This window comes from Neopelma chrysocephalum, unplaced genomic scaffold (assembly GCF_003984885.1).
Source record: "Neopelma chrysocephalum unplaced genomic scaffold, ASM398488v2 Primary Assembly neopelma1_63, whole genome shotgun sequence".
NCBI lineage: Eukaryota > Metazoa > Chordata > Aves > Passeriformes > Pipridae > Neopelma > Neopelma chrysocephalum.
Window position 1 is genome coordinate 5,809,298 of NW_020897720.1, and position 16,575 is coordinate 5,825,872.

The 16,575-nt window shown below is 53.6% G+C and overlaps 1 protein-coding gene across 2 annotated transcripts in view; it reads right to left on the reverse strand.

The window, feature by feature from the left end:
• Nucleotides 1-16,569, reverse strand: part of ABLIM3 (actin binding LIM protein family member 3) — a 54,161-nt gene extending 37,592 nt beyond the window's left edge. For both annotated transcript variants that reach the window (XM_027682776.1, XM_027682775.1), the window contains exon 1: nucleotides 16,325-16,569. In XM_027682776.1, coding sequence (XP_027538577.1) covers nucleotides 16,325-16,337 — 13 coding nt within the window. In that variant the 5' untranslated portion in view covers nucleotides 16,338-16,569. The remainder of the gene's footprint in view (nucleotides 1-16,324) is intronic.
• Nucleotides 16,570-16,575: the final 6 nt, after the last annotated feature.

Genomic DNA, 16,575 nt, shown 5'->3' on the forward strand with positions numbered 1-16,575 from the left:
AGCACAGGCAGCAGGGATGGGAGTGCTGTGCTCCAAACAGCATCAGCCTTGGCAGCTGTGAGGGCCAGCACCCCAGCAGCACAGGTGAGGACCAAAACCCCATTCCATGAAAGGTAGTGGGAGGTTTTCCATGCTCCCACCAGCTCTCCAGCATGGACCCACATCACCAGAGCTCTGCCACACTGATCCAGCTCTCTCTGCCCTCCCTGGAGAGCCCTAGCTGCATACTAGTTGCAAAAATAAGAAGATAAATCAGTGTGGCCCCAAAACCAAACAAAGCCCAGCTGATGCCTGGAATCTCCCTCCAGCTCTGAAGGAAGCTGGTAGCACCATGTCCCACTGGTCTAGGGCCAGCCACATCCTCCCTGCAGCATGTCTCCACCTTCCCTTTCCCCTTCCACCAACACTAAGGCTTGGAAAGTCACTGCAGCTGGCCCAGGGGTGGTCAGGACTCAACCAAGCCCAAGACAACCTCGGTTTCAGTCCCAGGCACACACTGTTGAAAGCCCTCACATGGGTTTTTGGCAACTGCTTCTCTCCTCTTTGCGCACCCACAGCCCTGTGCCTTGGGCAAGCCTGGGATGCTCCAGAGGCACAGTCTCCTACAGCTGCTCCTGCTGCCCTCATTGCCACCCCCAGCATAAAGACAAGGGTTGGGAATGGCCAGGCACAGCACTGTTTCTGAAGCATTCGTGTCTGAGCAGCACTGGCAGCAGAAAGCCACGATGTGCCGGGTTGTCCATGTGGGACCACAGGACAGGAACGTCGCTGTTCCTGTAACTGCTCTGCCTTGGCAAACCATATTCTGCTTTCAGGCTGTCTGATAAACAGACTTGAGCTTGCACATACACAGACATCTGCCTGAGGCAAACAGCAGGACAGAAATGAACAAGCAAATTTGGCAAGTTTATGTGAATTAAATGTGCATTTAATTGAGATTTATAGTGGGGGTTGCAATAGCAATTGATTATCAAAATCAGATTATTCATGGGGGTTTAGCAGCTATACAGGAGATTAATGTTGTTTCCAGAATAAATCCTCAGTAAATGTATGTTTCCTCAGTAATCAGCTAATAACACGTCATCCTAATTATCTCATGAAAGGGACACAGAAATTCTGACAAATACTGAAAAGATACATTGTCATCTGCAAACTGGCACCAGAAGGCCACAAGCTGCACTCTGCCTCCAAACCACAGCTCCACTGGTGTCTCCCCACACCAGACCATGGGCAGGGGATATAGCCTTAGTCCTCTACATGTCATGGGCAAAGACAAGATCCAGGATCCAGACTTTGCCCAAAGGCACAGGGAGGTTTTCACCCCAGGGGCCTGAGCCCAGCCAAGTCACCACAGTCACCTGCATGGTGACAGGTGATAATCTCAAGAGAAGAAACAGCACAGCTCCTAGGATGGAAGAGGAAGCTTATTCCCAAAAGGAAACACGTACATATCATGCAGCAAAATACAGCTCTGTATTTGTATTTGGAGAGAGATTGTTTACATGAGCACATAGTGACAGGACAAGGGGGATGGCTTCAAACTGAAAGAGAGCAGGTTTAGATTGGGTATTGGGAAGAAATTCTTGGCTGTGAGGGTGGTGAGGCCCTGCCACAGGTTGTCCAGAGAAGCTGTGGCTGCCCCATCCCTGGAACAGGTTGGACAGAGCTTGGAGCAACCTGCTGTAGAGGAAGATGTCCCTGCCCATGGCTGGGGATTGGTATGAAATGATCTTTAAGGTCCCTTCCAACCCAATCCATTCTGTGATTCTATGGTTCCTACAGTTTTAAACTCACTGCTGGAGGTGGTAGTGCCCTGTTCAACCCAAAGGGACTCTCTGTGCTGCAGCAACTCCTCTATTTTCCCTAAGTAGTGTTTGTTCATTAAAGAATATTTATCACTCATTTTATTGAAACATCTCTGGCAGAAAGAGGCTAATAAAGCTGTGCCATGGAGCCAGCCCTGCTAATTCCTCCCCCAACCCCCTGCACAAGGTGCTGCACAGCCCCATCCTGAGCTGCTGAGGGCCACCTTATGCTCTATGCTTTCCTCTCCACGAGGACATGTCACAGGGATGTCCCCAAGGACCTCCATCCCAGGAAGGAGGCTGCAAGACAGCCCCTCTGAGGGGCAGGAAGGTGCCTTGCCACTCCCCATGGCCAGGGCTAGCGCAGGACCACTGCTCCAGGATGCAGAGATGCTCTGGCAGTCACCATGGCAACCACAGTACACAGCCAGGCGAACAAAGCTGACAGGAGAGAAACAGAGAAAGGGAAGAGAAAAGGAAGGTGGGGTGGAGGGGGGGAAAAAAAAAAGGAGGAAAAGCAAACAGTCTGAAGTCATGGAGCAAAGGCTGGGGCAGGAGGGAGCGATGGAGTGGGAAAACAACTGTTGTGGAAGATGGAGACGCCTTCAGGCTGCTCAACCTTGGGGTGACCTCCAGCCAAGTGACCCAGGTGCACTGAGTGCACCACTGAGACATTTTCTGTTGGCCCCACTGTCCCAGCAAAGGATTCCTCCAGGACATGGCATGTCCCCCTGCCAGTTCCCAGTTCTGAGGCTGTGCTGTGGATGTCCTGCTACAGTGCAGGAGGTGGCACCTGCTAGAGACCCAGGAGGCTGTCAGGAGCCCTTCCACACCCTGAGGCAACTCTCAAGCCTCAAACTGAAGAGACTCTTGAGGTGACGGATGGATGGATGCCAGGGCCAGGTTATTCAGCACCTTTCTTCTTCCATCAGCACAGATAGATTGGCTCAGCTTTTGGGCCACAGCACACCACATACATCATGCTAGTTCAGGGCTCTCCCACTCTGCCCCAGTTTTAAGGTCCAGGCACATTTCTCAGCCCAGCTGTGCCAGCTCTTTGTCCTGCTACCTTCCAACTGGAGCAGGGCTGCCTGCATCTCCTGAGCCCCCAAGAAGGCATCTTAGGTGTCAGAATACCAAGACTCTTCAGAGTAATAGCCAGTTCCAAGCCTACAACAGCGGGCCATCTCCATGGCTGGTTGCGAAAGGAGCCTGGAGGCACTGGAGGACAAAGTACAGGACACTTCATTGCATGGCTTGGGACTCACCTGACCCCCTAACCCAAGGTCAGAGTAGGAAGCAGGGGTGCAACCACAAAGACATTGACGTAGGCCCTTGTGCTGCAAGAACACGAGCTGCATCCACATGCTCCACTCTCCTTTCTCTGCCCCACTTCAAAAGCAGAGAATTAAAAAAAGAGACATCAGGGTTTGGGTCCAAAAGCAGCAACTACAACCTCTCTCAGCTGGAATGGAAAATAACATCCCACTTGGCTGTTTATTCTAATGAAATAACAAATCCCAGAGGGAAGCTCCCCCTCTGCTGAGCCGCCCTGAATGGTAAACACAGCCACTTGCAGGCAGAGAGCAATTGCTGGGGTGGTGCCTCAGCCCACCAGTCATGGGGACAAGAGTGGGTACCCAGGGAGCAGGAAGTGGTCAGTGGGGTTTGCTGTACATGGAAACCTGGCAGGAATAGGAGAAAGACTGAGAAAACTCTCAGAAAAAGCACTGGGTAAACCAGCTCAGCCATTTTAGTGAAGGGAAAATGAGAGGAACCACTGAGGTGATTGACACAGATGCCACAGGAGCCGCTGGTGCAGGTGATGGGCACCCAGAAAGCTGCTGCTGTGGGAGAGGAGGCCCCATCCCTGCTGTGGCATGGGGATGTCTTCACAGGTGAAAGCACACCTCTGCACCAGTGACACTCCCAAGAGGGCTTAATCTCCCCCTCAGCCACATTCTGAGCCTCAGCTGGTGGGACATGGGGCTGAGTAGCAACAGGGCCAAGAGGTGCCAGTCAGGTCTTGGTGCTGGGCAAGGACAAACCAGTCCGGGGGCAGTGGGGGATGTGGCAGGACAAGGTACACCCAGAACAATAAACTCCCATGAGCACACAAGGGGTTTGGCAAACGTAATCCTCTCCCCTCCTCCTTCCCGCACTCGTGCTCTCCTTGGCTCCTGCACACGCCCAGAAACCCGACTTCAAAAGGAGGGGGGCTGCCAGCGCGGGAAGCATCAGGCAGGCAGACACGGCTGTCTCCTGCTAAAAGCCTCTGGTGCCTTTCATCAGGGCTGGGGGAAAAAACAGCCTTCAGCCGTCAGGCCGGAGGCAAGCGGCCAAGCCCTGGCATCAGGTCCAGCTGCCCAGCAGCCCTTTGCCCCCAACATGGACCAGAGATTTAACCCTCCCTCCTGGACAGGGTGGGTTTAGCCTTCCCCATCCCACCTCCCTGCTCTACATGCATAAATAAATCCATCTGTGTACAGTAAGCACCAGAGATCCTCTTAACCCTCCACGCTCTCCGTTCCGGAGTCAGGGCTAAGCACTGTCCTCCCGTGCTGTAGGCACAGGAATTGGAACATTCCTTGTTAACAAACCCATTCATGCAGCTCAACTCACCCACGCCGAGGTCACGGCTCCCTTCCCTGCTGAGATGTCCCTCCCAAGCCGAAGCGACAGTCTGTCCCCAACAGCCTCTGGAAGCCACTTCTCCCGGCTCCTCATTAGCGACAATTAACAGGCAATCAATGGGCCCAGCAGAGCTGGCACTTTCCAGGGAACAAGTCTCTTTTCAACAGGGGAAAATGAACACGTGCTTTGTTGTGCACGCTTTTGGTTAAATGAGACAAAACCTGCCTGCCAAGGAACAGAATTATTTCCCAAACTGGACCCTTTATGCCACCTGACCAGCCAAGCGGGCAGTGAGGGCTGGTTCAGCTGCAGGTTTCCTCTCCTGGCCAGTCCCCTTGCTCTGGAGACCTGCAGGATGCTCTCAGCAGCCCAGTAAAGGGCAGGCAAGGTGGGAGCAGGGACCAGGGGTAGACATGGAATGGTTTGGGTTGAAAGGGACCTTAAAGATCATCTCATTCCAATCTCCCTGCCATGGAGAAGACCTTCCATTACACCAGGTTGCTCCAAGTCCCATCCAACCTGGCCTTGAACACTTCCAGGGATGGGGCAGCCACAGCTTCTCTGGACAACCTGTGCCAGGGGCTCACCACCCTCACAGCCAAGAATTTTTTCCTGATCTAAATCTACTCTGTGTCAGTTTGAAACCATTCCCCCTTGTCCTGTCACTCCAGGCCTTTGTAAATAGTCTCTCTCCTTCTTTCCTGAAGGGTCCTACAGGCACTGGAAGGCCACAATTAGGTCTCCCCAAAGCTTCTCTTTTCCAGGCTGAATAACCTTAATTCTCCATCCTTTCCTCACAGCACAGTTGCTTCATCCCTCTAATCATCTTGGTGGCCTCCTCTGGACTCACTGCACCAGGTCTTCCCTGTGCTGAGGACTTCAGAGCTGGGCACAGCACTCATGGTGGGGAGGGTGACAGGCACTCACCAGCAAGGACTGTGCTGCTGGTTGAAAACCACCCACTTCTCCCCCAGAAGTTATTTCAGACCAGGTGAAAAGCTCCTCAGAGTCCACAGAAGCCAACTAGGGCAAGAGACACCTTTGCACCCTTCCCAAGGAGGAGGCTGCCCCAGGGTTTGGCAAAGGAGGTAGGAAGAGACCTCAGCATCCACAGAGGAGGGCTGGACTTGGACTTCAGCTTCCACGCCACAGCGTTAAAAAAGCTGTGGGCTTGAGAAACACAGTGAGATGAGCACACACGGGATCCACACGTGCTGATCCACCCTTTGCCAGAGGCCAGTGCAAGGATCAGGCAGCACACAATCTCCAGCTTCACCATTGCCCAGATTGGAGCCAGGCAGGGCCAACCCAACCCAGCCTCTGCTTCCCTGGGTTCTTGCCTAGCTGATGAGGAAGGGGAAAAAATAAAAAAGACAAGAAAGCAAGAGGGAGACAGCCTGAATATGACAGACTGGCGAGTCTGACAGAGAGTCTTGTTAGCAGCATTTTTCCCTGCAGTTCAAGCAGTGGCAAAGCCAAGGAATACTTCCCAGGAGCCTGCACCAATGAGTCCATTTGCACAGGGCTTTTATTGCCAGTGGCAGAACAGGGGTGGACAGCAGCACCCCAGGGGTCCAGGAGGACAGATGAGCAGTGCTGATGGCTCCTGTCACAGCACAAGCTCCATCCTCATCCCCCAGGATGGGAAGCTCTTGTTATCTCTCCAGACACCCTTCCTGCAGCACAAGGGGTGCATCTGACTCCACACTGTGCCTGCCAAAGGCTGAGCTTGGGGTGTTTCATCCTGAGGCTGCAGCATCCTGAAGAGAGTTCACAGTGCCTTGTGCCACTGGATATTGGGACACAGGTCTGGGCCAGTCAGGGGACAAGAAGGGGCCCAGGGATGTGGGGATCAGCAATGGCCACCTCAGACCTCCACCAGCTCTCCAGGGGAAGGAGAGGAAGGATCTGGCAGATCCCTAAGCTGACTAAGAGCTCTGAGTGCCCAGTGGCTCTGCTGTACCAACTGCAAGCCAAAGCGATTAGCATTTCTTGGAGACACTCTGTGTAATCTTCCCTGAGTGATGGGGAGAGCTGCCACAAGCACAGCAAAGGGCCTGGAGCCACTTCCCAGGACCGGGGAGACGCTGTGCTGGCAGTGACGCACAGCAGAGCTGGGCTGTCCCACTCCAGGGGACTCCTGCCAGCAGCTCTGGGACTGCTGCTCCAGCCAGGCACTGGGGAACTGTGCCCTCACTGAGCCCCAGCCCCAGTCCCGCCACCACCAGATCTCACCTCTGGGCCCTGCAAGCTGTCAGGCAGCAGAAAGCCAGAAGATAGAGCAGAGAGGCAGCTCTCAGCATCTTTCCTGGAGCACAGCCCAGGTGGGAAAGGCCACCGCAGGGAAATCCAGGGCCAGGACCGACCTCATCCATCAGCTCCCAGGCAAGGCGCTCAGCCTGAGCCTCGAGGCAAGAAAGGAGCACAGATGAGCCTGGAGCTGTTTGGGGAATCACGCAGGAGCAGCAGCTGCAGCCAGCCCTGGCCAGCCATTCAAGAGTCACGGATTATTTTTAACAGCTACTTGTAGAATGTAGTGAGTGCCTGCAGGAGAGACAGCCCAAGCTGATGCTCACCCCATCCCTCTCCCCAGCACGTGCAAGGCACATATCTCACAGCCAGGCTTTTTATAGGGTTTCCTGCTCCCGCTGGGCACGCAGCTCAGCGGCTCGGTATGACCACACCACCCCCTCCCTCAGTAATCACTCACATGCCGTTCACTAAAGTCTTTCCATTCCCTCTCTAGCTGTTTCCTCTTCTCTCCTTATTAGGGATCCACCTACCTATCCATCTTCTCATTCTCTCCCCCTCCGTGGCTATTTTTAAGATGCCATAAAAGCTTTCAACGAGTAGCATCCTCAGGGATGAAAGGGATTTTATATGTAGCCCATCACAAGGAGCCATCACCACATAACTCACCATGCAGGCAGTGACTTTTCTTTTTTCAAAAGCAGGGGAGGGGAGAACAGCCCCACTCAGTTCCTCAGCTCTCCCTGGCCAGCTCACCCAGAGCAGCTCTGCCAGGCACCTCCTGTTCCAGAAGGAAAGGACCAGGTCCAGCTCACTCCACTCCCAAGGCAGCAGCTGGGCCAGATGGTGGGGCAACAGTGCAAGTTCTCTCAAGTGGCACCTGGGTGTATGAAGGGATGGTTTTGCTCACTGGTAAAAGGCTCCAAGCTGGGGATCATCCAGCTTCATGCCTCAGCATCTGCCACCAGCTGAAGGAGAGCCTCCTCACTGAAATGACGGCTGTGGTTCTCCCTGTATGCCCACATACCTGGAAGCTGCTCTGCTGCTTGGTTCATGGTCAAGAGCTGAGGGAAATGTCAGCAAAACTGTCTCCAAAGGCACAGCCTGCCCCAAGTACCAGGTCTCTGGCCACAGTCTGGACAGATAGGGAGGACCAAGGTTTTCCTGATCCATACAGGCACCGCACCAACACCACAAATCCCTCTTTTCTCTCCTTGATCTGGTTATTCCTTGCAGAATAGCTGCCTTCCCCTTCTGTCCTAAAAGTCTGGCCAGAAAACTTGACACACATGCCAAAGACACCCCCTTACCCTGCCCCATCCACACCACCTGCACCCCAGCGCAGCCTGGCAGGAGCCAAAAGCAGGTTGCTGCATCTCTGTCGCAGGGGAAGGAAGGCTCCCCGGCGCAAGCTGTCACACTGCCACTGCCAGCGAGGTGTGGGCACACTGACCCAGCCTCAGGACACAGCCTCGGCGGCTGCCAGCCGGGATTAGGCTGTGCATAACCTGAGAGGCGTCCCGCGGCGCGCTAATGCGATGACACGCTCGGTGTCACCGGCGGGACCCGCGGGAGCACTTCTCACCACGGGCTGGGTGTGCCTGCGACGGAGGCACCGGGTCCCCAGGAGCCTGAACTTGGTCACATCCCTCCCAGACGATGCTCGGGTGACGTGGCTATTTATAGCACACGGGAGGTTAGAGGGAGCTCATCTTACCTTGCTCCACCTTCTTCATCCTCTGAGCAGCGGGAGCTGATGCGGAAGGTGCCGAGACAGAGGGGGAAAGCGGGAGATGGGGAGGGACACCCCAGGGCACAGCACAGGGAAGGAGGGTCTGCAGGGACCAGCGCTGAGCCGTGATCCGAGTGCAGAGGAGCGCCAGGGAAGCCTGTACTCTATCACACTCGAGGGCTGCTGCGATACGAGCAGAGAGAGAGAAAATCCGGAGCAGAGCTCCTGCTCAGGAGGCAGCAGAAGCCGGTGCCGAGCTGCATAGCCATGACCTGTCTCCCGTGGCCCTGCACAGGTTTCTGCCCCACGTGGGCTGCATTTGGGCTGGGTGCTGAGAGCAAGTGGGGTCTGCACCACCCCTGGAGTGGCTCTGGGACCTCTGCTTGCTCCAGCCCCCACTTCAGTGGGCTTTGGCTTCAAGGAGAGCCTTCCCATGCCTTAGCTGTACTCAGCACCTGACCACTGATCTCTGGTTCACTGTGGGGACCTGCTGTAAGTCCTTCTGGGAGCCCAGAGATCTCTTTGCTCCTGGTCTGCACCTGGATGGTGCAGACCTTGCAGCAACAAAAGCCTGCTGAGAAGGTCACTCACCGCCCCAGCCAAGCACTGCTGTGGCCAGCACAGCCAGAGGTTATTTTACCAGGAAGAGCCCCCAGTGATCCAGTGCAGCAGGAGACAGGCAGGGCAGCAGCAGCTGCCAGACAAGCCCTGATCCAGCCGTCCCTCTTGGTCAAGGCAAGGAAGCCCTTTTTTTCAGAGAGGGGTTGCTGGTGGGAGGCAGCTGCCTCTCACACAGCTCTGGGGCACGGATGGGCTGCAGCTCCCAAAGCACAACAGAAACAAGTTTCACAGGCAGCTTCCTTCCCTCCTCCTTTTCTAATGCTTTTAGCAGGGAAAGGTCCTTGGCAGGAGGTGCAGTACAGCCTTGGGCCATCCACCCTTCTGGGGACCCTCTCTGCCTTCACTGAGAATCGAGGCTGGGGAGCAGCTGTAACTGGGAGATTCCCACCACAGTGCTCAACAAGTCCCAGCAGGTGCTGCTGAGCCAGAGAGCGACCCATCCAGTCTTCTACTAAGTTTAAAAAACAGCTCCCCTTCACCACCAAGTGCATCTGGGCTGGGCAGGGCTCCCTGGGACACCTCTGCACAACAGGGTCCCCGGGGTGCAGGGGGTGGATGCAGAGAAGCAACAAGATCTTGGAGAGAGACAATTTACGTGACCCATAGTGACAGGACAAGGGGGATGGTTTCAAACTGAAAGACAGTAGGTTTAAGTTCAGTATTAGGAAGAAATTCCTCCCTGTGAGACTGTTGAGGCCCTGGCACCGGTTGCCCAGAGAAACTGTGGCTATTCCATCCCTGGCCAGGTTGGATGGGGCTTGGAGCAACCTGGTCTCGTGGAAGGTGTCCCTGCCCATGGCAGGGGCTTGGAACAGGATGATCTTTAAGGTCCTTTCCAACGCAAAGGAATCTGTGATTTATGATCTCTGGGGTTGGTAGTACAGCTGGGGTGCTGGGAAGGACAGGCAGGGCCTTGCAACCTGCCTTCACAAGCGAGATGCTACAGAAGTGTTTCTGAAGGGGGCTGTACCACAAGGCCTGGCACGTGGCCTTTGGAAGCTCACACTGAGTCCTGGTTTACATTATGCCTGTCTGATCTCTGCAGCCTGGCCATGTGTGCCTGAGAAACAGTCACGTAACTCACTGCTGTGAGAACAGGTCAAACCCTGAAACTTAAACTTTGATTGCAAAGGACTCAAGCTGGGCTGAGGAAGGGCTCTGGGACTGGCATTGCACCAGCAAAGCCCTTCTTGCCCCAGAGCACTGTAGTGCTCTCCAAGATGTGCCATTTGTTGCCAAGAAAGAACAGAAGCCAACAGGATGGCTTCAAAGCCTCAAGCACCTGCTCCCCTCTTACACTGTCCTGTTCCTTAGAGAAATATTTCCCCAAGGAATTGTCCTTGTCCAAGTTGTCCAGTTGTTCAAGTCTCAGAAAGAAGATGATTCAAAATGGAAATGGAGTAAAATGTCCATGAACAGAAAAGCAAATGATGCCTGGGGCTCAGAGGACCTTGCCAGGACAGAAAGGGCAAGAAGAAAAGGAAGGTCAGACAGGCTGTGTAAGGAAACCAGAGTACCAGCTCCTTTTTTTTTACCCCCCCGATCTCTGCCTCAGGCAATGGAGAAAGCACATCAATTCCCAGGCCAGGGCTTATGGCTGATACTGATAAAGCATTCAGAAAACTATACCTGAGCTGAAAAATGCACATATAAACTGTGGCCTATCACATACCTGAGCCACCACCAAATAAACGGGAACTGTGTACAGATCAGCTTGGTCCTGTTAATCTTCAAGACAGCCCTTTCCTAGAAAGCAGGACATGTCCACTGGGGCTGTGCAGCAGTGCACTCCAGCTCTTCTACTTCCCCAGTGAGGTACTGAGCCCACAGACTCCAGAAGCAGAGGAGCTGGGCACAGGAGGACTTGGGACAGTCTGTCCTCCAAGCAAGAACCACCTTCCCTGCTGCAGGCTGCCAGTCACCCTGACAGCCTTGCCCTGAATGGCTCACAACCAAACTCCCTGAGCCTGAGGCATCTGGACTTGGGCTCTGCCTTCCCTAAACCCACTGTGGTCACTCCTCATTCCCTTTCGTCTTTCAAAGATGTCCTTCCCCCATCACTCTCCACCCAAGTTCTTGCCATCACCAGTTTATCCCCAGGATACTTTCTGGAGGTCCTGCAGCGCTCACAACTGAGGCACTGATTTATTTAGACTAAAAGTATCTAATTAGACATTCCAACCACTTCCTTATGGCACCATTATGACAGGACTGCAGGGACTGGCAGCAACTTGGCGGGTTTGCCTTCCCTCCTTCTCAGCTTTGCAGAGAGCAAAGGCAGCACCACACAGACTCCTTGCTGATACCAGGACAGCCTGTCATTAGTCCAGCCTGCTGGCATCACAAATGCCATTATCTGGCTAAACTAATCATCACTTTATCACTAGAAAATGTGCTGTTTATTTTATAAGAGTATGGTAGGCCCTTGAAATAATTCAATTGCTTCAACTGATCTTACAGCACGCACTCCACTGGCCTGCAGGGCCACTTTCCATGGCTTCTGCTCTTCAAAGGGCAAGCTGCCAAGAAAAAGGGTTTGCAGGAGAGCCTGAACGAAGCTTGGGGAGAGAACAGAGTCCATCCACCAGCCCGAGGACAAAGAGATGCTGCCTGGGATCTGAATTTTCTGGCACCTAAGCAAATGCAATGGATGATTGTCCCTTTGCTAGGCTGCCTAAGAGAACTGAGGGGACAATTTGTATATGATTGTTTGTGGTGGCAGAATCAGGCTTGGGTATTAATTGAGAAGGCCAAATTGTGGGCAGAGAGTTTGGGAGTTTCCCTTGGTGCCCAAATTCTGCAAAACACACTGCTGATCACATCAACAGGCTGATCCCTCTGGATTCACTGCACTTCTGAGCATGGAAAAAAACCTCTGTGTCCTCCTCAGCAGGTCCTACCCCACAGGGTGGGGAGACCTGGTGAATCACCCGCCTGCCGAGCAGAGCTGGAGCTCCCAGAGATGTGCAGCACCATGTGATTCCTCTTTAATTACACAGGGACTTAATAGAGTTTGCTAGTAAACACCTTGTAACCACATGTGCCTGGAGATTACCGGGTAATTATGCTTAGTGGATCACGATGTAACAGGGAGCACGATTTAGGAAAGACAGAAATAACCAGGCAAACATCCTGCATTCATCAGTATCTGTCATGCAGCCTTCCTGCCCAAATGCTTAGCTGTCCAGCCTTTCCTCATGTCTCCTTCCCTGGCTTTCTGAGAGTAGGGGAGCCCCTCGGCAGGAATTTGAGAGGTGCCAGGGATTGGGATGGTCTGGGGAAACTTTCCGCTTGGCATTCCAAATCCCCTGCAAGAGCTCTCCATGCTCTGACAGGCTGTCAGCTGCTCAGAGGAAGAAGGATGGGGGATAAACGGTACTGGCTCACCCCACCCTGACTTAGTTTGCCATGGAGACAGATTCTGGCCTTCCTTTCCAAGGGTGCATGCTGGGCACAGAAAGGAATCTGGAAGATCTCTGCTTTGTGAGCCAGTCCCCAATCACCCACTGCCACACTGATCTAGATCCTGCCAAACCTGGTTCGACCCAGGAGCTCTCCAGGGTTTCACGTCCCCAGGAGTTGTGATGCCATTGCTCAAACCAGTGTGGCCCAGAACAACAAGGGGCACCTTGCTCCTGACAAGATCAGTGCCAAGATTTTCAGCAGCCCCCCTCCCACCCCAACAGAGTTGGAGCAAAAAAGAGATGTGTAAATCCTATGGGGCCTACTGGGATGACCCCTTCTCACAGACACTAGTCACTTCATGGACCTGCAGCACCCAAAACTGATGGCTCCCTCCAAAACAGCAAAAGGGATTATTCACACTCACTTCAGAGAGTCTTAAATCCTCTGGGCAATGACAGCTTCAACCCTTTGCTTTTTAATGAGCACAAACACAGCATCGGTCCTGTTAAACTCCCTGCACAGATTCCAAGGGAGGTGTTGAATGCAGACACAGGAGATTTCAGGGGGTGATTTTAAGGGATGTTCTCTTGGGCAAGGGTTTGTAGTACAAGCTCCAGCTTCACTGGAAACCCCAAGCAGCACTGATAGGACTGTTTACTAAGGTATGAATTCATTTGCAACCAATTAGCAGCACTAACCAGAGTGAGAGGCAGCGGTAGCATAGCTAATGTACATACCAGCACTGTGCCCTCCAAATGCTCACTGCACACCCAGCCAGCACCTCCTTGCACCCTCAGGGCCATCTGATCTGCTCTGCAGCCTCAGGATATGAGTTTATGCCTGAGATCAAGGGCTTTTTCCTCTTCATCTTAAAAGCAAGATTTCTATATGGCTTTGCCTTCATTATGGGAGAGATGATGACATGGGGCCTCCAACCCTGGGCCCCATACCAAGGTGAAAAGCAAACCTCTGTCCACTCAGCAAGTGTGCTGTGCATGGAGCATCTCCAGAGATACATCTGTAGCCCAGCAAATCCTGCCCAGGGCTCTTGGAGGCTTCACAGATAGCTTTGCTCAAGAGCATGGCTTGAGGCCAGCCATGGCCCACAGCCACAGGTTTCCTGCCTCACATCAACCTCAGACAGGAGAGAAGTGTTAACAAAATGCACCAAGCAAAATGGAAAGGAGTGGTGGGAATTCACAGATCAGATGGTGGCATTTTATCCTCAGCTGCAGCATCTCATCAATTTGCCAAGCCCCAAAATTTTAGTGCTGCAGCCACAGGTACATCTGTACACCATCAGGCCTTGCACAGTCTGGCTTCATCATCTATCCTCCTCCTCTTCCAGTGCCTCCCTCTCTCCTCCCATCTGCACAGGCAGGGTCCTGTGCACCAGAGGGAGACCAGACTGAGGAGGCTGGAGTGTCCTCGAGCCTGCTGGTGGATCCCACTGCATCCGAGCCCTCAGTCACTACAGGGGATGGGGGGAAAAACAGACAAAAAGTCAAAGAACAGAGCAGCAGAGCTGGCCATGCCTGGGAGGGCTGGCAAGCCTCTGATAACAAGTAGCACCAAGCTCACCTGAGCCACTGGACACTTTTTGCACCAAAGGGGTACAAAAGGCACGGCAAGTCACAGCCAGGGAACATCAGTGGAGTGGAACAGAGATGGCACAGAGAACACTGACACAAGGACCCTGGGCTTTGTTTTTTTTACTCATGGAGAGACAGCTTTGAGGGATGCAGGCTGGGAAGGGATGTGCAGAGCTTGGCGAGGCAGCATCCAGAGAGGAGAGACAGCTTTTAGCAATGTTCACACCAGCCACAGAACATGCTAACGGAAGAGGTGGCCCCACACCCTTGCTCACAGAACCAGCTGGGAGAAGATCGTGCCATTGCTAAGAACAGAGATGAGCCAGCATTTGGGTATGGCAAGCCCTGCTTTGAGAACCTCAGCTACTGGGAAAATGTCTGGAAGCCTAACAGGGCAAAGCCCACTGCCTTGCAGGGTTTGCACACCCCTTCTACCTAGTGTGGTCCCAAAGGGACAAGGAGTAATCCATAAATAATCAGCCCACAGCACAGTAAGTGATCAGATGTCACAGAGTTGCCTAACCTTTACTAAAATACATGGCTACTTAGAACGAGGTAATGGCAATATTTAAGTAAAGACTGCAAAGCCATCCAAAGGGCTGGGCAAGAGCCATGGGAGCAGCCTGCTGCTGGTAAATCCAGAAGCTGAGGCACAGCTGAGTGAGGTGCCCAAGGCCACAGAGCAAGGCAGCAGCAGAAGGAGGAGCAGCTCCCAAGGGACTCCCAGCTCTGTGCTCACTGCCTGCCCAGTGGCCTCCTCCTGTGAGTCACGTCAGAGCAACGGGCAGGCAGCACGTTTAGTTCCCTGGCATCTTGCTGTGTGTGGGAGGACCCAGCTGAAGGAGTTTTGCAGCACAATCAGATAGTTATAACACACCAGTGCCATAAACAGCCCTTATCTCCATCAGCAGCTAAGCCAGCTATTAAGAGCTGGAAAGGAATCCCAAAAGGAACCAACACGCATTTGTCAAAATTGGCTTAGAGGAAGCTTAACAGTCCCACCTGACCACGGTGGTCACGACACTGACACCACAGCCCTCTCAGCACCGGACCAGAGCTCATCACCCAGAGGAGCAGAGGGAGGACCCTTTGTTATCAGGCATCCTGCAGGCTCAGAAAGAATCAGTCCCTATTGTTTCCTACCTGGGCAGCGCCAGCCCTGGTCCCCCGGGAAGGGGGCTTGCTCCTGTCCCAGGTGTGGCTTGTGCAAAGGGCACCTGGAAAGTTTTCTTGCCTCTGACACAGCCCAACAGAGCTGGAATCACCTGTTCTGTTGCCTTGCAGCGTGCCAAGGCATTTTTCACGGTGTTTTGCTTGGGAACCACCCCAAGCCCTCGGATTGAGAAACCTCAACACGCCGGTGCAATGGAGAAGTTGCTGCTCTGCTGCTTTCTGCCTGGGGGATTGCTCGTCACTTCACACAGCCTCCAGGACCCACAGGAGAGAGGGGGGGCTTCCCTGGACAGGTTATCCCAGGATGAAGCCCCTCAGGTGGCCATCAACATCAACTGCTTTGCCTATGGGTTCACTGCTTTTAAAGGAAGGGATCAAAGCTGTGCCAGCGAGGTGGGTACAGCTGTCACACATCACATCAGTGAGGAAAAAGAAATTGATTGTGACTTGATCAAACCTGATCAATCCTTCCGGACTTTGCAACAAGGACACAAAACCAGAAGTGACCAGACTTGTACCAGGTGCCAGTTCTCATCTTATGCAGCACATTTCCAAGCTCTGCTTCTTTAGAAATTCATACATAGTGCATGAGTGCCTCTGTCCCTGTCTCACACGCACAATAGAAACACCCACATCCCCAGCTGCAGAAGGTTCATGTTTTTCAGTATTGCACCTGTGCTTTGCTCAGGTCCCTGGTTTCTGGGTCCCTCCTTACCCTGCTCCTCCTCCCCATCGGCTCCTTCCCGCATGTCCGTTTGTCCACAGGCACTGGCAGCAGCAAGTGAGCCTGCTGCCTGTCAGAGCGCTCCTGGCTCCCTCTCACCATGTTGCGTATCGACATTTTAGTCGATGATCTGCCCTCCAAACCCCAGAAATACAAGCCAAGAAAAGTACTCAGTGGAGATAAGCACCACAGCTCAGCCCACATGAAAGACAGGCCAGGAAAGCCAGACCCTGTCAGAAAGCAAAACGCAGGCAGGAAAATAAACCAAAATTCCATCCCACTAGGCTTGTCAACGCTGTTATGACATTTTCTTTCCAATTCCTCCCAGCCAGATCGGCGCGGTATCAGCCCCATTCCCACAGCGAAGGCAAGAGGAAGCCGTACTCACTGCTAGTGCTCATCCTGCCGGTCCTCCCCTGTCCTTCTCATCCAACAAAGGGGCAAAGATGCTCTTTAAATCCGCTTTTCCTGTCGGCCCCCGACCGCGGGAGGAGGCTGCCTCTCTCCTTCCCAGGAGAAATATTTCCGTGCGATCCGCCGCTATCACATCCCACGGCGGCTCCCCGATCCAGCGCGGCTGTCCCCAGGGCTGTCCCCAAGGCTGCGGGATGGCAAGGTCACGGCTGCCGGCGGCGGGGC